Here is a 23592-nt window from a genome sequence, read left to right on the forward strand (position 1 = left end):
TTCGGTGACGCTGGTGGTGTTCCCCTTCGCGCGGTGTCGCTGCTACTCGCCGGTGCTCAACCAGCCTCAGCCAAGCTTCGAAACCCCCCCTCTTAGCGCTCGTAGATTTGTTCTTCACTGCTCTTGTGAGCAGAGGTACTAACCCCTCTTTACCTCTCTTTTGAATTGAGTTTTGTTCTAATTGAAGTTTATAATAATATTATTAGTATGTTGATTGTGAAATTATGATATTAGTTGATGCTATGGATATTATTTAATTGATTGAATGTGTGGCTCTTCTAACAAAATATAAAGAAAGTACTTTACCTCTCTATTGTTAGTATTATGTTTTGGGATGGCTGTTAGATTGTTGTTATTACGTTGTGGTCGTTGTTGGATTGTTGTTGTGGTGTTGTTGTGCCACTGATGATGGATGGTTGTTGCTTTATTGTTAGGTTGTGGTTGATGTTGTACTATTGTGTTCTTGTTATTATTGTTGTGTGCTGTTGTCGTTGTTGTGGTATTGTTTATGAGGCATGTGTTCTCGTGGTGGTGTTGAATTAGTTATTTACTAGTTATGGATTTGAAATGTTATGAGTTAGTAAGAGACCATCTAAGTTTCTTTGGTTCTAATGTTGATAGGAAGTTGTTAAACTTACAATCGTATTCATGATATCAAATAGACTTGTAGTTTGAATTCATTGTTACTTATAAGCGAAGAGTATTACAGTTAAGAAGTTATGAAGGTATATGTTAATATAGTAATGAAGGAGATTGTAATAAGAATGTCAGTTCAATTAGTTTACTTATAATTCAATGGGGAATGGTTCTTGGGTGTTATGGTTGTTGTTATTGTGATAATGATTTATTTATAACTAAAATGATTTTTCTTGTTGGTTATGACTTTAAGAAGATGTTTAATTACACGGAAGTTTACGGTATAATGTTCATAAACTAAATGCATTGGCTAGTAAATAGAGTATATAATTTTATTGGAGTCGTAAATGGTGTTATTAAGAAGAATCTCTTAATTAGACTTTGAAAGTAAATAACTTGGATAGTTTTCTCATAAAAAGTTATAAAAGGAATTAACTAATAATTGCTAATAAGGAGGATATTGAAGTAAGTTTAATTAATTATGGACTAGACTATTAAGATGATGTTTTTAGATCGGGATTTGGTTTAATAACTATAAATAGAGTGCTATAAATGAATTAGTACGTGACTTTTTGTAGATAAGTGAATACAAGGGTAATGATTACTTTAAAGGAGTTTTAGTTATTTGATTCAATTGTTTTGTAATTAAGAAAGGAGTGTGGACTTATCAATGTAGGTGTGAGTATGGTTCCTAGATGGTTCATTGTTAATCACATTAATTAGAATTCTGCTAATGGTATAACTAGAACCATGTTTGGTCACTTAAACCAACCTTTGAAGGGTGAATCTCGAGTTATGGAGTTTAAGTTAACTCTCCTTAGTTAATTCTAAGAGAGAGACCGTCATATTGTGATTGTTGTTGGGACTTGATAACTGATATTATTGATAAGATAAATATAGATTGGTGAATATGAAAAGGAAATTAGTATGAACTATGTATATGCAAAAGCGTGTAATGAGTAGAATTGGCATAGTAACTCTCATTAGTTAATTCTAACTAAGAGGCCTAGTGATATTGTTGTGGGTATTTTATCGACATGATTATTTACTATAAGTTGTGGCTCACAAGCTTTATGACGGGAATTGGAATTGAAAATCATATAGGTATCGATTTGAAATAAGTATATATAAGAGTTTTATGTTAAATGATTATGGTTATCTACGGGGAAAAACCACTTGGTTTGGTTCGTATTCAAAACTCGTTATTATGGATGAGTTATATGAATGATCTGATTGAGTTATAAACGATACTCGAAAGGAAGCTAAAAGGGGAAAGTAGCCTCGTCTGAGTCGACGGATGAGGTGACATGAACAGTGCCCCATGGACTGTGAACCTTGGGGGCCCCACAGGGAAACCTGCCCATTGCTCTGTGGGGCGATAATCGGGCATTATATCAGGTAATGTGAAACCTGTGGATGGTTGATGAAATCAGCGGAAAAATGTACTCCGGACTAGTCGCGATTATTGGCCAAAAGTAAAGCGAATGGTTGGGTGACGACCCCCACTGTCGGAGTGTAAGCTTTGTCTCCTCCGCCGCGTTCTCTTTCCCCTGGTTAAAAGGAATGTTATCTCAGAGTATGAAAGTTATATCGATAATGGTTCCCGATAAGAAATCGTATCGTGGTAAGTTGTTTCGATATTGGATTCCCGATAAGGAATCATATCAGGTAAGTAGTGAATGTTTATTCATTATATGAATATGAATATCGATATTGGTTTCCTGATAAGGAGGCATATCATGGTAAGTGATACTAACGTCAGATTCCTGATAAGGAATCATATCTTGTTATGTGGATTCCTAATAAGGAATCGTATCTTGTTATTGAATTCCCGATAAGGAACCTGATAGGGAAAGTTATTATGTTATTGATGTCCTGATAAGAATTATGTAGTAAAATATAAGAAATGGTTCATAGAGTATGAAAGCATAAGTTTGGATTTCTGATAAGAAATCAATTAAAGGAAGTAAAGTATATTGCTTATATCAAAGTTAGTAACCCAGATTCCTCATAAGGGATCGTGATATGTTGAAAGGTTAACTAATCAGTTTCTATATAAGATATATCAGTTACAAGATTGTTTGGAGTTACGTTGTTGGGTTTACTTTTATGTAAATGACGATGTAGTAGAAAAGGAACAATCAGATAAAGATGTATAAGTATGTTGTCAATATGAGTTGATGTGATGCATGTTATGACAATGTGATTATGTTGACTACTGAGTCGTTTTCAAGTAAAAGCCACCAAAGCATGTGTTACTCTTGTTTATGGGTTAGTACTCAGCTTTGCTGATGTGTGTACGTTGTTTTGTCATTTCTGTGGCCTGTCACTTGGGGGGTGGCAGTATCTTATATGTTTCAGGTTGAAGCCGTGAGTTATTCTTTTGCAAGCTGAAGCGAATAAGAGATGGTGCAGTATTATATTTGTTATTGAAGTGAGGACGCTCCACTTGTAATAGTTAATCGTTTATTTATTTTTAATAATCTATTTCTTTATTTAAGAACCGGTAGCTAGTGCTCCTGATTCTCTGTTGGTTGTTGCTCCGCGAAAGCGTTGAGGTTGTTGAGCTTTGGGATTTGGAAATATTTATAATTGAAATTGCAACAGGATCATATTATTTCTCGCTTTAGCGTTGTCCTATTTTAAAGGAAACTCTGCCGGATTTTCTGTAGAAATTCATGAGAATAGAGTCTGAGAATCAGAGATGTTATAATAGTTAATTTATTTGAATAAAGTTGGGAATTGAGTTCCATACTCTCCGATATAGTTCGGTGAGTGTGATGGTAATAGTTCGGGTTATCTCAACCGAAGTCTCTTTCGCTGTGCTTAATCCTCTGTAAGCTGGTCGGGAGAATTCGGGCTGTTACAAGTATACTATTAGTTTTTATTATGATTTTATTTATCAATTCTGATTTTATAATTCTCATATATAATTGTTTAAGTTTTTGTTTTTATAAACAAAGTATAATATAAGTTAAAAGAAATCAGATTTACAAGCATCTTATTATAAGTTCCTTAGATATATAGTTCCAATGAATATTATGAAGGGAAAGTTTAAACAACAAGAATAATTATTTTTATTATTCCGACACACCATATTTTACATAATTAAGTAATCTGATTTTTTATTAATATTACCAAGGACTCAGTACTGAATTACTTTTATTATTCGATTAGGTCCCAATATCATAAGCGGAACGTTTTAAGTTGGACAGCGAAGATTCTCCATTATAAAGTACATACGTGTACCGGTTCTGTTAAATACCATAGTATCATGTTTAAGTTATTAATTCTTTCAATAGAACTTAGAATCATGATAGGGAAGAAATTGTATAGTTATGATTGATGAGATTGTTTAGTAACATAAAATCAATTGGAAATTGGAATGTATTTCTTTGTTGTATGGCTTGTGAATATAAATGAATTGTTACTTAGATAATGAATTTTATCGTATTACAAGCATGAAATGAGAATTGGATTGGAATCCTATGACTAATTGTTGTAGCAAGAATTTCATAGCGATATATGTTTGGTTAACCACTAAGAGGTTGCCTAATTAAAGGATTAAGCACACTTATTTAAAGAGCAATGTACCTAAGAATCCTATGAGTATCACTAAGAAGGATAGTCAACGATAAACTTGTAGTCGGAATCTCTACAAGTAGTGAACAATAGGGGGAGTGTGGGACATGTTCTACACTCCTACAAGGCTTACTGTGACATTATAAATTTTGATAACTCAAGTAGGTGGAAGGTTCCGTACAATCTTGGGGGTATGCATACTGAGGTGATGAGTGTGAAGCAGAATGGAACCGCATTTATATTCCATCAATTAGACCAAGTTGTCTATTAAGGATTAAGTAGCCTGTATGATACTAGAAAGATGACGGTGCCCGTTCATTGCCAATTAAATTATAAAAACGAAATGTAATATTCTTGTAGTATCATGTTTAGGAATCGTTATTATTATTCTGATTATGCTTAGTGCACTATATAATTGTTTTAGTACGTACTCAACCTAGCTGATTGTTCATTATTCGTGTTTGCTTGTTAAACCTGTGATGAACACGTCGGTCTTAACGCAATCATTATGTATTGTTGAATCAATTAGTCTTTTCCGCCACATTGGGACTATGGGACTCGAACCCAATTCTTTCCGCGATCCCTCTATTTAAAGAATGAAAAGGCTGAATCGTAGGTTCGATTCCTGCTGGATGAACGAGTCCTTGGTTGGTGGTTGGGTCATTTGTAAAAGGGGAATTAGAGTAGAGGGTTTTGGAGGAGGTGGAAATCAGTGCTCATACATATATGTTGTGAGGCTAATTACGAGAAAGAGATCATGGTAAATCACTTCAATAGAGATTGAATTGTTTTAAGATTGTAACTTATACCTGGATGTGATCTTTAGGGAGTAATGTCCTTCGGACATCAAGACACCTGTATATAGCAGAAGTTTCATGTTTGTTTCAGCTTAAGATAATTAACGTTTGAAATTTACACTAGTAATCACAAGGATTCACCTTTGTAGCAGTTCTCCTGCATCCCTTAGTTTTCCCAATGATTTCAAAGTGATGGAAAGACTTTCAGCAGCACTTGCACTGTCCAGAGAATCCCATCCCTGTGCAATGCGTAAAATCAAAGAATAAACAGCCAATTGATGCAATGGAAGAACAAAAATAAAGAGAAAATAACGAGCGTTTATAAGTAACATACTAACATCCTTGCAGTATATCAAATCATACACTCAGCATAGATCGATGAAGCTCGAAAGCATTAAGTATAATAAATTAGAAAATGTTCTATTATCACATGAGACAAACAATTATGCTTACCCTTTGGTCAATAGAAAAGTAGAAACGTGGGAGTAGGCTGATAGAGATGTACAGTATAGGATTGTGTCAAATAAATTTTCAGTCTCGTAGCTGAAAGCAGCATCCAATCGCTAGGAACTTCTCAGGTTATACAGGAGGCTTAACAGAGAATAACACCATTGATCAAAGAATTAGTGAACTTACTACATTCACATTTTTGTTGCATATAATCACAAAAGTGTATGAAACTTAAGATCTACAAAACCAGACACACATACCACGAGAAACTTGAGTCCGTCGATATCATTCTCCTTTCTTCGCTTACGAACAATTGAGAATTTGTTATCTCCAACTTTTTTTTGCTCAACTTAAGTTATCTTTACTGAATTTAACAATTTTTGCTAAACTTAAATTATTTTCGGAAGTTAACTTATTTTTGTTGACCTTAATAGCTGAACTTAACTTAGCCCGCCATACTGGCACTTGATGGCGACATGGAGCAGATGTTTGAAAGAAAACACCGGTCGTGGCCGTTCCATGAGTGGTGTGATCTGAAAAAACAAATGAAGCTACGTTTCGGTTCTTCAAGGTAGGCACGACCATGTTCAGCGACGTGGTGGAGCAGAGAAAGCCAAGGGAAAGGACGGTCTGGTGGCTATCCCACCACCATCGCTGAAAGGTCTTTGATGGGAACTGCAGCAGTTATTACTGAGAGTGATGGTATCAATCTTTTTGACGGAGTCAAACTAGCTGAAGGTAAGGCAAGCAATCTGCCATTGATGGACTGGCCATTTGTAGGTGGTGTAAAAAATTGTGGCGATTGGAATCTAACGTAAATGGGTGTCATGAAGGGAGGATCAGATGGTAAAAAGAATTTCACGGGTGGTTTATTTGGTGATATTCTCATTTACGGTAAAACTGAGGCACATCATTTACAACATTTAACTGAAGTGTTTGAGCTTATGCAGAAAAACGTGATGTATGCAAAAGCTAGCAATGTATTTTTGCGACTGATAAAGTGGAGTATTTGGGGCATTTCATCTCAGCTCAAGGAGTGGAAACTGATCTGAGGAAAGTTTCAGCCATTGCTAGTCGGCTTGTTCCTAATTCATTGAAAGAATGAAGAAGTTTTCTCGGTCTTTCTGGATATTATAGAAATTTGTCAGGAATTATGCTATCATTGGCAAAGAGTTGATTAATCTTCTCGAGAAGGGAGCTTCTAAATGGAATGAGAAAGCTGAAATATACATTGAACACAGTGTTTTGATTGTCCCTGGTTTTTCTAAGCCTTTTGTGCTTGAAACAGATGCATCTAAGTTTGGCATTCTAGCTTTTATTAGAGGATCTTTGGGTCCTAAGTGGCAAAAGTTATCTATTTATGAAAAAGAACGACTAGCCAATGTTTTCTCTGTACAAAAATGGGAACAATACTTGATTGCTGGGTATTTTATCATCAGAACTGACCAAAATAGTTTGAAATACTTGATTGCTCGGCATTTTATCATTAGAACTGACCAAAAGAGTTTGAAATGGCTCTTACAACAGAAGATCTCTACTCCTTTCCAGCAGTTTTGGTTGTCCAATATTATGGATTTTGACTATGAGATCCAATACAAGAGTGGAAAGGATAATATAGCGGTTGATGTTCTTTCTAGAGTGCAAAGTGGAGAGGTTCTGTCAATGCTTCAGATCTGAAGGAATTATTATTCATAGCTATCAGCTAGATGTCAACACTCAACATATCTTGGCTCCGAGATGAAGCTCGGACTCGGCCACCACCACTGCCGCACCGGTGTCGACACGACACGAGTGCTGACACGAAATTCGGGTCGGACCTTTTGGGGAGAGAGTGGTAGGGGAGGGGTTGTTTCAGGGTGGCAAGGGAGGACGGAAGGTTGTGGAGGGGTGGGAAAGGAGGGCGCAAGGAAGAAGGAATGAGTAGGGAAGAAGAGGAGGAAGAGGAAGAAGGAAAGAGTAGAGAAGAAGAGGAGGAACCTGATCAATGTTGTGCTGACATGGGAGGAGAATTGCAAAGGAGAAGTTTTGGGGATTTTCGCAAAAGGTAGATAGAATGAGAATGTGTTTTTTTTTTTTTTAGGGGGGGGGGGTCCACGCGTGTAAAGTATCCCTAAAAGTTGGGATTGAACAATAAAAAACGAAAGTTGGGACCGTTTTTATAAGGCCGCTCAAAGTTGGGACTGATTAAATCAATTTTTCTTTCTTGTTTTGTTGTAGGGGCTAGGGGTTTTCATGGGTGGTTAACCGTCCCTGCTTTGAGCTATTTCTAAGGCACCATATAGGATGGCACTGCAGAGATGCAAGAGTTGATAGTACGATTGGAGGAATTGTTGGAGAAAGGCTACATTAGATCAAGTGCTTCACGTTGGGGAGCACCGGTGTTGTTTGTTCGAAAAAAGGATGGAACTTTGAGGTTGTGTATTGATTACAGAGAGTTGAATAACGTGACAATAAAGAATAAGTACCATTGCCTATGATTGAGGATTTATTTTATCAACTTAAGGGTACTAGAATTTTCTATGAGATTGATTTCACGTCTAGGTATCACCAATTGAGAATTGCAGAGGAAGATATATCAAAGACGACATTTCGTACGAGGTACGCACATTATGAGCTCACAATGATATCATTTAGACTTTTTGACATCATTTGGACTTTTTGATATCATTTGGACTTTTTACTAATGCACCTGCACCATTAATGGACCTTATGAATAGGACATTTCAACCATATTTGGATAGATTTGTGGTGGTGTCTATTGATGACATATTGGTGTATTTGGATGATAAAGAAGAGCATGAAGGTGGAAAGTTTTGGAGATGCTTTCAGAGAAGAAGTTGTATGCTAAGGTTCTCTTCCTCTAGCTGCTCATATTCCAATATGGTTACAAGGACAAGATGATGTTGTCTTGATTCAACCAGCAGCTATTGGATAGAAGGGTAGTCAACTTTCAAAATGTAGCTCATGTTCAATATCTGATTCAGTGAGAAGGTTGCCCAATTCATAAAGCTAGTTGGGAGTATGCTGCAGATTTTGAACAAAGATCCCTAATTTGATTATACTATAAAGACTTGAATCTAAATCTTTTTTAAGGGAGGGTGGTATGATAAGGGTTAATTAGCCTTATAGTAGTGTTTAGTAATTTAACCTTCCTTACATTCAGGGAATTAGTTAGTTAACTGTTTGTTAAAAGTAGTTGAGCTGTAGTTTTCATCTACTTAGCTATTATTGATTGAGCTATAAATAGCTTAATTTCATAATGTAATAATCATTTAGAAAATAGAACACTTAGTCTTTCTTTCTCATCTCATATTTTATTTCTCTCTTTTTCTCTTATTCATTCTCATATCATAATTCATAGAATTTTATTAACATTCAAAGTATTACAAGAAGGGTTGCCCTTTCCTGTAACACACTTAAGAAAAAAGTTTCGGACTAGACTGAACTCAAAAATGTTTGGATCGAATTTGGACCCAATTTCTGGAGTCTAAATTGGATTTGGATTTGGATTTGGATTTGGCAAAATCCAACCGAGTCCAACCAATTTACACCCCTATTATCTAGTGTCCTTAAATGTTGAACTAAGTTGCTGGAACTACTTAATTATGTTTTTTCCACTTTATAATATGCACAATTAATTTGAATTATCACTTAAAAAAAGTAAATCTGAATCGCCTCCATGTCATACCCATTTTAAAATTTCCACCTTTGCCATTTATCATCCCCGTAGTTGCACAACTTAGTACTACTTAGTTAATACGGTGGCAATCGGCCACAAAAACATAGTTACATTAAAAGAGCATATGTACTACGCCAAATTTTGGGTTAAAAGGGACATTTTGGTTTGCATATGTCATGTTGGCTTCTCGTGGCCATGCATTGTCGAGGCGGTGGCAAAAAAGGAGCTATCATGGAAGAGTTTGTGGTGGATATAGGGAAGGATCCACATATTGATGGAACACGAGGCATATTTAAGGTGTGGGTGATAAAAGGTAGCATGCTCGTGGAACTTTCCCAACCACCACCTCAAACCAAAAGATACACGGCTATGTTGATCATAGACCTCCCAAATGCATGAAAGAGATTAAGCAATGGAAGCAAGTACAAAATATGAAAAAAGAATGTTTTAATGCGGTGAGTCAGCATTATGTAACAGACGACGTAGCAAAAAGAGCTCGCTGCATCATGTGAAGGTATTTTGTGGAACAAGTTGAAAATTCGTTACACATTCATCTCTACTTAATCAAACAGGCGAGTTTTAGTTCCACGGATGCAATGCTCCACGCGAGAAGAGGCTAGGAAATGAAAAGTGGGATGGTGAAAGAAAATCATACAATGATCTAGAATATGAGCCGTCATTTTTATAAAAAAAAAAAAAGGAAAGTCATACTTGTCGCATGTGACATGACGCGAAATGACCATTTTGTGAGTGGAAAGGCTTATAGTAGCCAACTGCGAGCTAAGAGCATGCAATGATGTACAATGCAACCCCAAAAGAACGGAATAGAGCACGACACATGGGTTTATGGGCAAACCAAGAGAGCTAATGTTCCCTAGTGATAAATGTATTATAATGCACTAATTGAAGCTCCTTTTTATCCTCATTTCCTCTTATTCTCCCCTCCCTCTTCTCTTTCTCTCACTTGATCATCCTTGGATATTGTGTTATTTTGCTAGATTTTTGGTCCTTTTTTACCGATTTTCTAGCATTAATGCTTTCACCATGCTTTGTCGTATTTTCAATGTGGGTGTGCACCAATGGAATTATAACTCGGTTGTTCTATTAAATAACATCGTTGTGTAACAGATTTTGAAGTTGTCGTTCGGAGAAATCCCATTATAGAACGTTGTGGCAAAAATCACAATCTTCTCACCACGTCGACCGTTACATAACGATGGTGACTTACTGCGTTAGAGTGTTCTTTAATTCGTTACGTCCGTTGTTTTGACAAAATTGAAGAAATCATAAATAGTAAGAAAAAACAACAGCACAAAATCAAGAAGGGAGAATAAATTAGTGGGGGAATTTAAGTTTCGATGGATATGAGTTGTTCGTATATATTGATGGCGAAATACTTCTGAAACTATAAATTTGCAAATATGACGTTAGATACCTTTTATGTATTTTTTACAAAAATTCACGTCGCATTAGTCGCAATCCATTCCATACATATGAAAGCTGCTAACGTCATAACCCGACCATCAACGCAATTGCGACGCATCAGCGATTTGATCTATGGGTGCACCTGCACTCTATACACTTGTTCGCCGCACAAAGAAGAGATAAAAAAATCGAGGTTTTTATGGTGCAACTCCCCCAGGCTTAGCATTTGGCTTGTTCTCGAGTAAATAAAAATAGGAAAAGGAAGAGAAAAGAAAAATCGAACACATGCTATTAACCTATATGCTTTGTATGCAATGTAACAGACATGGCGTGTAGGCTAAAGGGGTTCATAACAAGATTTAGAAGACCAAACAAAACACAGAAGGTGAGGAAGCACGAGAGTAACTTAGGTGTTCCTATCCACCAATCTTGAAAAATGGGCTTTCTAACAATGATTTCTCACCCCCTATGAACCATTAGCTCACTTGCACCAAGGGTTAATTACCCTCATCATGACTTGCATGGAATCTTAATTGTCACTACTAAATTGACCAAGACTAACTAGAAATCATAATTGACTTTAATAGGGTTGTAAAGGGGCTAGGCTCTAGGAATGTGGTGCAAAAAAGGGTAAGGTGGAGGACAAGCTACATGGAGGATCGACTAGGCAATATGCAACACACCTCACAAGAGGTGTCCAACTTCATATATACCTTTTCCTTTGATAAAAAAAATATACTATCTTTGTTTCACAATACATGCAGCATTTACCTTTTCACGTATTCCAATCCGTTTCTTTGGACTTAATATTTGGAATCCTTGCATTGTGTCGAATTCAACAAGATCCTACTTGACTATAGTTTTTCATACATAATGATGAGAGAGATTGTCAAAGTTGGTTAATGAATAGTGCCAAAATGAGAAATGTTACTCTATTGTGAAACAGAGGTAGTATATAGTTTCTGATTTTTTTTAATATACAATAAATCGATAATATAGTGTAAATATAAAATAAATTAAATATTCAAGGTTATGGTAGTATTTTGACACAGGAGTGGTTGAGGTTGAGATATTAAAATAAGGATATCATCGGAAAAAAAAGAGGGTCACTGTCTTTTTTGTATATAGCTTCTTTTGCTATATTAGCTCTGCCCTTCAACGGACAAAACAAATAAACAAAAAAAAAGTAGAACAAAAAAGTAAATAAGAAACTAATCTAAAAAGACATTGAATACCTTGTTCAACTCGAGAATGTGCAAAATCTTTCTTTGTATGTTCTCAGCTTCTTCAAGTCGACGACACTCAATATAGATCTGCGAAGAAATTCGATGGAATTGTATCATTGATCTGCAAAGAGATGGTGCACGTGAAGTACATTTTCATTTTGTTTTCATGTTCTTTCCTTTCACTCTTTATAGTCCGGACTTCTTCTACAGAGCCTCTTTGACTCAATTATAAGGTTATTCATATCCGATAAGAATCTGGATTAAAGTTAATCATTTGCAAAGAAGTAGCATAAGCAAAAATATTATCTTTAAATGTCTTCCTCTTCCTATTAGAAACAATGGTAGAGCCATCAGGTATCTAGAGAGAAACAAATGATACTTGGAAGCCGTAGGCATACGAATTTGTGGATTATCAATCAGCATATTCTTTCACACCTTGCAAACTGCAAATTGAAGTTGAATTATATGTCATGTACTATCTCTTGAAAAATGGAGCTTTTCTTATCCACAACCTCTTAACATAGCACTTGCAGGATTATCAAGAATTCTTTAGCAAGCCTTTTATTTGGAACGTAGAAGCAAATGGAAGATTTGGCCCTCAATAGCTGTGCAGTAACCAATGGAAATAATGAAGTTTGAGTGTAAAAAAATAGTTCTTAACACGGAAGCTCCGCTAAATGGCAGAATTGGAGATAACATTGAGGAGTCTAACAGATATAGATCAGAGAACAGAGGTATTTGATTCAACAGTAAAAGACTGCAAGATAAGACAAGTCTTTCGAGAGGCCGAGATCTCTCCCAATTACTCTAAAACACTCAATTTCTGGATACCTTTCTCATATTCTATATCTCTATAACTTCTATTTATACCCAAATACAGCTCTCATCTTCCCTTACAGTCATGTGAGAATGACACCTCACCTTCCAGCTCACCATACTCTGTTATTCTCTGCAATAAAATAGAAGATGATATTGTTTGATAGAAATGGAAATTACAATTAACGATCATTTGCCAAGTATTCGAGTGACTTGACAGACACTTAAGCTAATCACTAAAAGCAACTCTCAATAATTTTCTACCTTTTTCTCTTACTAAACTCCTATATTAGAGCTAACTTACTTGTTTTCTCTCCAAACTAGACTAGTTATATGTTTACAATATTACCCTTTCCTTATACCCAATGCATAACCCATAGTTACCACAAGAAGTCAAGAACTAGATGGAGAAAAAGGTGGACAATAAAAAACTTACAATCTAGTCTAACCAAATGCACCCTACAACTTGCAAAACAGATACATCAAGAGAACATGCCAAAAGGTGTTTAAATGAGCCATAAGTAGTCTACACTTTATCATCTCACTTAAAAATCCCACTGGTCCTACATAAACGCCCAAGAAAGCAACGATCAAATCATCCCCTCACCATACTCCAAAAAAGTTCAACTTCACTTAGTTATTAGGAAAATAAGAAAAAACATAATTCTTTTGAATTAATTAGAAAATTTACAATGACGAGATAAGTAAAAGTTGTGAAATAGCTACATAAAACGTTTCCTAAGTAGATTAGAAGTTTAACTTCACAGTACAATAATTTCAAATGATAACATCTTGTATATAAAACACCTCCCAAAAGAATCCGAATCTCATATAGCCTAGCTGAAAAATCACCCTAGTCACATGACCAAATTCATTACTATTAGGATCGTGATCTTGATTGTACAATCCAAATAAAGCAAAAAGATCCAGATCTTGTGCAAAATTGGATTAGCTGTAAGATTGGTCAAGATCATACAGAATAGGTACAAGATAAGTCAAGATACAATCCTACGATTTAGGTCCAAAACAATGTTTAACGTTTTCCACAGCCAATTTTTGAGAAAAAGACACAAGCCTGAAAAAAAGTAAACACCTTGTAAGAAAAAATCATAGAAACAGATGGTTGCTGGAAAACAAATCAACATTCCTTGGTGGATTTCCATTTTTCACTCCTTTTTTGCACGCCAGTTAAGGTCTCTTTCTTTTCTTTCTCTCCCTCACGCACACCCTTTCTCCTCCCTCTGATCATCTTCTGACATTTTCCACTCGTCTTTTAATCTTCTTCCTCTCTCCCTAACATCGTCTTCTGTTTTCTTTCACATCTTTCTCTTGTATTCATAGTCCTGACTCTACATCCTTAATCTTCCAAATTTTCTGTTTATTAGAACAAGCATGGCCTTAATACCCACCCAGAATCTCCTCCAATCTTTTTCTAGGATCTAGTGCAAATTTGGTTGAAAGATTGCAACTTCAATTGATCAGAGAAATTTGGTGCAATTTTTGTGAATGATTGATTTATTCTAGGACAGATTAATGCATACAAGCCCAAGAACGCAACTTTCCTTCTTTGCAAACTCAACTTGGAGGTGGAAGTGGAGGTGGCGGTGGGTTTATTAAGCAATCCTATACATATAGCTTGTTTGTTTAATCTAGAGGAAATCATCATTCACCAAAACTCATAGAGAAAGAATCTTTCACGTGCTCAAAGCCTAACAAAGTAAAAATCTCACAAAGCAAATAATGTCTCTAGAGAAAGTATCCCCAATAACATTTGGCTTCTCACCCTTGACCTTCAGTAAGAAGATTTACCTACATCGGCATGTCTTTGCTGGCCATGAATGTATTTGAGCAATTCAAAATCCCAATGCACAAAACAGCTTAGATTGCACTAATGGTTCAAAGCACAGGTAATAGCATAAATATTCCTATCATGGAAAATATCAACCTTATTTTGTTGCACTTCTCATTGATTAACGAAATTGTTCTCTTTTGTTGACTAAAAATTGCTCAAACACCACTATGTTGATCTAAGTGCATCATATAGATCAATTGGGCATTACAGATTCTTATTTAGATCCCTTTATCCCGCAAATAAGTACATGCACCCAAGTGCATGTAGAGCATGCTAAACTACGTCGTTTTATCATTTTTAGAGTCTATAATTTTAAAAAATTATTGTTATTTGTTTCCTTAAATTTTGCAACTAAAGATTCCCTTTTCAAATTTAAATTAAAAAGATATACTTCCTCCGTTTCAAAATAGATGGTACATTGTGATTAAAACGGACTCCTAGGCAAAATTTCATAAGTATGTTTAAGTAGTATAAAGGGAGGTAGATTAATTCTAGTGGTCCCATGTGAAGAGGAGGGAGAAAGAAAAAGTTGGGGACCACATGTATTAATTAAGTAAAATGGTAAAAGTGTAAGGCAAAAGTTACTCAATAAGGAAAAAAAAACAATGTATCATCTATTTTGAAACACCCATAAATAGACAATGTATCATCTATTTTGAAACGGAGGAAGTATGTTCTTTTACCTTAAGTGTAGATGTTCATTTACTATATGTTCTTTTCATTATAACCTTTGTTCGTTTATAAATATAAATTTACAAGTTCTTTAATTTTAAGCCGTGTGTTCTTTTTTAAAGTAGAAAAATTGTTGAAAAAAGTTCGTGTTCTTTTATATAAATGATATGTTCTTTTTGGGTGCACAATGAGCATTGTGCACCCTAGTGCATAATCCACTCTTTGCCTTTATCCTGTTAACGAACACTTGTCAACCACAAAAAATCACAGCATGGAAAATTATGTTTCTCAAAAGTACAATTAATCACCTTACTATCAACACAGTCTCCAGTAACCACCCTTCTTCGACACTTAAGGTTAAACTCTTAGGCTTTAATCAGCAGCAGGATTTCAACTAGCTCATAGAGTTTTGGACCGAGTCAAAATTGAATTGAAGGTAAAAGATAGAGTTTCCACAAAGTAGTCACTAAAGCATAAAACAGTTCTTTCTCTTTTTAATAAAACAACTGTTATAAAAAGTTACTTATTTAGAGATTTTGATGGCTGACATCTAAGAATTAGCATCTAAGCTACTGCGATGACTAATTGTTACTAATAGCTGCTTTTGACCAGCTAGGCCTTGGTATACTTAGCTGAAGAAGCATAGCATAATCATAAGGCCATCACTTTGACATTGTTTCAAAGACTTGCAAATTACATAATTAATTTAGTGAAAGAAAAATGAGTTTTAAAGGTGTATCCAATATGTGCCAAATTAGGGGATTGGGAATAGCAAATCATGTCAAGCAACATGCAGTAGCAGAGAAGGTGAATGAAAAATGCCTACTGAAGACATTTCATGGCAACGTTGATGACTTTGCCGGAGGCAAAAGCTAGTAAGTACTGAGGTGGCTTGCGGTATAATGTGGAATACATCTCACAATACCAGATATCTCTAGTTACCTGCTAAGTAGTCTGAAGGGATTTGGGCTTCTTGCTTTAGAACATGGTTTGGGTGCAGCTGCGGAAAACTAATGCTGGTCTGCTTAGCTGACATCCGTGCTGCTAGTAAGAGCAAAAAAGTAACTATTTATTTTTCAGAATATTATTCTTCATGTTCTTAAGCGCAGAAAACTATTAATGATCATCATAGGGGATGCAGTAGCTAGCCTTACAATAAAAAGAACTCATTTTGTTAATAGGTTGAATTCTAGGCCTGTGATAATTTGTGTAAATCCCTTACATTCCCCATGTATACCTAAGTGAAGCAGTATCTATAGCCAGAATAACTAAGATTGACTTCGGTACAAGACAAAAATAATTCTAGCCTAATTTATAATTAATGTTATGGTGGCAATATATAGGATAGGCAGCTCACAGAAGCAACCAAGAAAATTTGCAGCGCAGATAATGATTATCATATTGCATTGAATTATGAAACTAACACATGGTAAAGGAGATCATTATAGACCTTAGCTAGATATCGTAGCTTCCTTAAGCAAGAGAATGATTCCCCTTGACTGCCTTCCTGCATAGAAGCAACAATAAAGCAATAAATCACTGAGATGAACACATAGAGCACAAACAGTACATCATCACACCGTGCAAAGAAGCACCTCTAATATCTGAATAGAATTCTGAATAAGGGCCTGTGCGTCCTTGATATTTCCTTGAAGATAGAGCACCTGGAAGTTGTACTTTATGAGCCACATACATTGGTTCATAAAGTGAGGAGAAAATCCACATTGATCTACGACAAAATTACCAAAAGGGGCCCAATGCTATTTCACAATACAGAAGATCCTATTATAAACCACTCAGATGGATTAAATGTGTATAATGATACTTAATAGCCCACCGTTCCAAGATGAAACATTGTCTCCGCATAATCAGCATGACCATGTCCCAAAACACGCCCTTTTATCTGAATCATTTCAAAAATTAGTAAGTTATATCACGGCCAAATTGTACATACAACATATGACAGCTGCCTGAGAAAAGAATTCAGAACAATAATAATCAAATGAAAGCATTATTCTCTCTGCATCTGGTTTCCACCTCAATAAGTGATATGACATGTATATTTACCTTCAAAGAACGCTGCTCCACAGCATAAGCATGCGCACAATTCAGCACCAGATATCAGCCCCAGTTAGCAAACATGAAGATAAAGTAAAACCGCATATCAAAAATTCATTCGTACTTCTTAATGAAGTATATTAAGCATCAATCTTACTTATCAGAAAGGTGTTAGAAAAAGCAAACATAAACTGCTTATCGATTCTCTCTGTCTGAAAAATGAAAACGCTCAAAAAAGATTCAGATATTAAGATAAATAGAAGAGCACATCATAACCAACCATCATCTCATTTCTGATATAAACCCACTAATAGCAGATTGATGAACGTCTTTGCTGCAAAAATATGATGCTAAATTTCACAACCAATAGATGCTTTTTAGAAAGAGATGAGGTAATGGTGTGAAAACAAAACAATCACAGTAGGTGGAAAAGATAAAAGAGTTGATGCAAAAACCGGTAAATTTTGAGTTGGAATGTTCAGCATAGAGATTCTAGCTGTCTAGCAAGTCCATAATACCATTTTTCATGACTAACAAGAAAAAGAACTCGGAAAAGAGAGTATAGTTTGTGTCAAGCATCATCACTACCTCATAACAAACTTGAGCTTCTTCAAATTTCCGCTGCACTATATGGAATTGACCAAGGTTGTGCAAAGCAGCAGCAACACTGAAATTTAAGAATGATATATCAGTGAACAAGTTAGACACAGAAACTTGTGGAACAGAGTCAAAACAAAATAGGTTAAACTGTTTGGAACATCCTCTCCAACTAATAACATTAAATGTGATGTTAAGCACATTGGTGAGGGCACACACACAGAACACAAAATGACACGTTAAAGCATGAAACAGGAATATCGATTCCCCAATTAAACTGTGGAAGTTCAGCATTTTCTATGCAACCAAAATTGAGGGGAAAAAGCAGAACAGGTGGAGCAAAATTAAATATGGATTTGTAAAAAGAAAGAAAACTGCCAAAGAATAACCTAATTTCGGGGTGTACTACTATACCCTGTCCAGTTCTCCAGTATAGCCAATCGGAGAGATGTTCCTGACTGCTTCCTCGCAATACCCTACTCGTAAGCTTTTTTCAAAAATATAGTCACTCGAAAGTGAAGCATATCTTTTTGAGACAACACTATAATAAAGCAAGCACAAGTTCATAGGATAACCCACCACTCATGTCTGCAAAAAGGGTAAATCTGTAACTGCAAAATCTATATGTATTTAACTTCCATGAGAGATGTGAAAAGATCTTTTGAAATGTGAAGTTTAGTACAAAGGTATATAATTTAGTTAGTGATACTAATCATAGAATTTTTTGTGGTTCAGCAAGTCAAACCTAAATACCTAGATGAGTATAGTCAGGTGAATGAAGCCTCTCTACAGAAAACTAATAACCCTTCTTTAGTTGAGAGTTGAGTTAGATCGAAACCCTTAGAAAAGCTTTTAATGGGTATAGCTTAGTTGAGTTGTAAAATATATCCAAGTTGGATTCAAATCATTTGACAAGCACAAAAATATTTATCTTCATAAAGTAAAGGGATTTTATATTATAACCTCTGTTTTAGGTCTTTTTCCCAAATAACCCCCACAATTACACCCCTTCATCAGGTAACCCCCAACATTAAAGTTGATAATTTTAAGGAATATGTTACTAAGGGAAAGAGTCCTTCACAAATACCCTCGTACCCCACATTTTCTTTAGAAACTTCCATCTATATATATAACCTTGTATAATGTGGTATATTAATTTCATAATTATGTTGAAGAAGAAGATAATTTGATATGCATATTAAATTAACAATAGACAATGTGGGGTATGGAAGGATTGTATTGCGTAGTGATGCCATCCCAATAGACATTAAAAAATTGATGACATTTTCCAAGTTGGGGATTACCTCTAGAAGGGGTGCAAACAAGGATGTTATTTAAGAAAAATACGTAAGCACAGGGTTATATGGTATAAATTTCCTGAAGTAATAGCGCAAGTGGAGCGTATCACATCATGGCCATGGCTCATTGGACATGCAACATCCTATGCACATTCAAATTATTATGGCGTTAGACTAGGGTTAGTATTTCAAAAGGTTTAACTTCTCACTTTATACTAAATTTTCTCCACTAAACCCCTATATTAAGTCATTTTGGCTATTGGATAGATAAATCTTTAGCCCTATGCTCATATTACATTTCAATTCTCTTACAGTCAACATAAAACATTGAAGTTAGCCTTATACTAGACCACTACCTGCTTTTTATGCAGGATTTTACTCCATATTAAACCCAATAATACATAGAAATTTTCTTTATAGGGTGAACGAACCAGTAACCGTAAAACCATAAAAAATTACCAAAAACATTCTCATGGAAAGGAAACCAATAATTATCAACCAAATATGATATACCTTACAATAGTACAAAGTAGACTATATCTTAACTAGTACGTACTCTAATTATTTGTTTCAAGGGTAAGTAAGGTTGACGCCTATTTGATTAGAGGACTTTAGGAAACTATACAGGCTACAACCATGGCTAAGGCAACAAATATCCCATGTGCTGTCCAGAAAGAAATTAAGAAGAATTTAGCAGATTATCATATGTACGCCTTTGCAGACGACTAAGGTAGGCATGAGAGTTCCAGCATAATTTATACTTAAATTTTAAAAGAAGAAATAACTTAATCCCTCCTTCCCTGTAAATCGTTATTTTAGATTATCAAAGTAAACAACGACAACAACAATAACAAAGCTTCAGTCGCAAAATGATTTGGGGTTGGCTAATATGAATCATCATGAAAAATCGTTTTTGTGTTTATAGGAATGATAAAAGTACAAGAATAAGAGTTTAAATAAAGAAAAAATGATGGAGTAAAAGTGAGAGGATTAAGTGGTTGTTTGGTATACAGGAAATTATGCAGGCAATAGAAATTCCCATGATTTTCTGATTTGGGTAGTCGTTTGGTTGACAGGAAGTGGGAGAAATGGGGGAAATGAAAATTCATCGGAATTTGAAATTCTCACAAAATGTAGGAATTATTTTACCTACCCTTCCCTTGGTCACTCACAATTCCTACAAAATTACAACTTCCTTTATGACTACCAAATAACTTAGACTAATTCCTAGGATTTTCATAAGGGAATTAAACTCCCACAAATTGTAAGTTTATATGGGAAAATAATTCCCATTTCAACCAAACAAGCACTAAGATGAGAGAAAACATAAGGAGCCAAAAGCACTGACTCAAGTATTAAGAGAAAACAACATGTGGGAATTTAAAAATAAAATTTGAGAAAATTATAAATAACAGGTGAAGAGAGAAATAAATGTAAAAAAGAAATTATTTGAGAATAACCTAAAAGGAAATGAATAAGATGTTTTGAGGTAAAGTTCACGAAATACAAGGAAAATGTAAAAGAAATCAAAATGGTGAAAAAAAAAAAATCAAATCGTGTCATCGGCATCGATTCTCTCCCTCCACTTCGCCCTATCCAGCGCTATATTTTCCTAAATCCCATGTGAACTCATATCAGTCTCAACCACCCTTTTCTATGTGTTCTAACGTCTACCCCTCCCATCCCCTCCCCTCACTATGCCACAATTCTACTATTCAAGTCTTCTAAATGCTGCATCACTTGCCCTTCGTCTGACATGTCGAACCCACCTTAAGTAGCTCTCTCTCATCTTGTTCTCAATAGAAGTAACTCCCACCTTCTTCCTAATGAACTCATTTCTCAACCAATCCCTTCTTTATTATAGAATATTAGTTAATTAAGTTTTCTATATAATGCAAAAGTAACAATGTTCATATCTTTAAACAAGCACATAATGATGACATGATATGTTAGAAGACTGATATAACGGAATAACACACTTTGTTAAGAAGGCTGAGAACGAAGGAAGAATATTATAGGCCAAAGGATGGAATAGATGCACGGGAACAAAACATCTCGAGGAAAAGAAGAATTGTGTAGCATTTCAACAAAAAAGTTTCCCTATGTAACCCAAGTGTAACTATAAACACACTTAAAAGCCACACACAAAATGTATACCATAAAGACATGGAAAAGACTTGTCTTTGTAAAACATATTGCATTGCTCTCTCATAAAAGACTACTCAACACAAGCAAATCTCATCATCCAAAAACAAGCCTAGAAGTTTAGAAGCCCATATGAAGCAATGACAGATTGTCGCAATATAAAAAGTGGATATTACATACAAAGAAACCTACCGCACATCATCTTGACCAAACGCTTCCTCGAGTATACTAATGGCATCCAAATATAAGGGCTCCGCTCTATCGTATGATTTCTGAACTCTGTAGAGCTCTGCCTGTGAATCAATAGAAACAACGGATTTCAGTCAATTTACCTTATCAATAACATATCAAGTGCGATTGTACGAAATGATTTTTTCGACATAAAACTCCTCACAAGGAGATGAAAATAATAAAGAAAAGATATCCTCCAGCTTGTGTCCTAAGTATACTAAGGAATTGTCGTTTCATTCTAAATAATTATTCCCTCAAAATACCGTATACCAATTTATCCACAGAATCATGAAAAGTAAAGTTTCAATCAGAAACTAAATCTTGACTCAAACTATAAAAAGTGTCAAGAATCATAATCTCTAATGATAGGAGACTATATCCTAAAACTATGTTGGTCCCTTTCTTTTCAAGTGCACCACCAACTTAATTCCTTGACTCAACCTAAAGGCATTACATTAGACAATACAAATGAAATGAGGAACCAAAATCGGATAATTGAATGTTGGAAATAAGATTAACAGCAAACAAGAACCAAACTAAACATTTCAGTAAATACACAAGTTTCATGTGAGCTTGTGAACTACTAGAGATCCTTTTAATAGGACACGTTGAAGTTTCTTTTCTACCGGACAGGAAATGGTATTAAGGGGAGGGGAGCAAGCCCATAGGAGGGGGGGGGGGTTAATCATAAATAAGTTCAGGTAAGAACAACTCTGAATGAAAATTTGAGAACGGTGGACTAATCTTCTTTTAGATATTACATAATCTTCTTCTAGATATTACATAATAGTCTTTTTTCGGAAAATGTATTAATTTTTAAAGATTAGACCCGCAAGGGAAAAACGATTATAATTTACCCAAAATGGATTATATATTAGTTAAAAAGGAATACTACAAACTGTGCTCACGTTCTCATACAAGGATTATTCTCACGGGAACTCGACCAGTCAACCCTATATGTACGCATATATACACAACATGTACAAGATAATAGCCATATGAATAAGCTAACAATCTTCTATATACTAGCATAACAACTTGTCTATCAAGATATACATCCCCCACAACTTTTTGATATAAGATACCTCATCAATGGAGGGCAAAGCTAAACTCACCAGATTGTTGCATGCAGATGCAACATGTGGATCCCGCTCACCAAAACCTATTTTTGCTTCTACCAAGGCGGATGAGAAGAGCTTCTCAGCTTCATTCAGTTTCCCCTAATTGAAGCAAAAGCAAAACAATGTAGACAAATCAATGGAAAATAAAAGACTTGAAAGCAGTAAAAAAAAAAATACCCTTAAAAAGAGCCTACGAACAAAGAAAAAACAGAGTTCAGATATTTAAGAAAACCCAAAGAGGGTGCTTACACGCATATAAAATTCCCTCCCATTATCCGTGAATATTCGCCACTTTGATGTATGTTCATTTGATATGACTGACCCGTCCTCAACTTGTTGTAAGCCCACATTGGTTGACCCTCCAGCATCAGTTTCAGACGCTATCCCATTTGATTCAGCATGAACAAGAGAACAGCTTCCCCAAAAAAGAAATGCTGCAGAATTAAGTATAATAGAACAGTTATCAAAGATCCTCTAACGTTATAAATCATGATCAATAGTCTGCAGAGAAGTCAGCGACCAAGAAGAGACAATAACACAGAGACATACAACTGGAATACTTATATGCACTTGCAATGAGAAAGTAGTTGCATCTAATAGCCTATATGGATTACATAACACAAATAGCAGCTGTTACTTTTCTTGACACGCACGGGATGCCAAAATCCCTCCTTCATAGAGGGTGCAGCAATTTTCAAGTGCAAGTTGATACTTAGTGGCATTCAGATACATAAACCAGGCATAAATTAGTGCTACCACACTATATGACTACCCTTGATATGTCTAACGAGGCTCCCATCTAGAGCAGGATAAGGGTATCTAGTGACCCAATCAAATGTAGGATGACAAATCAAACTTCACAGGCTTCAAGTTCCTTCTCCAGTTACCTTCACTCAAATTGATATGAAAGGTATATATAACTCCAATTAAACACTAATAATCATATCAAGTCATATAGAAGCTTCATAAATCATAATGATAAGTGTGCAAATGCAACCCTCTCCCCC

At 35.4% G+C, this 23592-nt stretch overlaps 1 protein-coding gene across 8 annotated transcripts in view; it reads right to left on the reverse strand.

Moving 5' to 3' along the window:
• Nucleotides 1-23592, reverse strand: part of LOC104906345 (uncharacterized) — a 52390-nt gene that overhangs the window by 25039 nt on the left and 3759 nt on the right. For all 8 annotated transcript variants that reach the window (XR_007271156.2, XR_007271155.2, XR_007271157.2 and 5 more), the window contains exons 3-13: nt 22835-23019; nt 22580-22684; nt 21426-21526; nt 17782-17860; nt 17203-17214; nt 16973-17038; nt 16731-16799; nt 16586-16642; nt 11805-11882; nt 5157-5254; nt 5028-5073 (exon numbers count right to left, since the gene is read on the reverse strand). Coding sequence is in view for 4 of the 8 variants with exons in the window: in XM_048638898.2 (XP_048494855.1) it covers nt 5028-5073; nt 5157-5254; nt 11805-11882; nt 16586-16642; nt 16731-16799; nt 16973-17038; nt 17203-17214; nt 17782-17860; nt 21426-21526; nt 22580-22684; nt 22835-23019 (896 nt within the window). In the remaining 4 variants the exon portion in view is untranslated. The remainder of the gene's footprint in view (nt 1-5027; nt 5074-5156; nt 5255-11804; nt 11883-16585; nt 16643-16730; nt 16800-16972; nt 17039-17202; nt 17215-17781; nt 17861-21425; nt 21527-22579; nt 22685-22834; nt 23020-23592) is intronic.

The sequence above is a fragment of the Beta vulgaris genome, chromosome 2 (genome assembly GCF_026745355.1).
Source record: "Beta vulgaris subsp. vulgaris cultivar EL10 chromosome 2, EL10.2, whole genome shotgun sequence".
NCBI lineage: Eukaryota > Viridiplantae > Streptophyta > Magnoliopsida > Caryophyllales > Amaranthaceae > Beta > Beta vulgaris.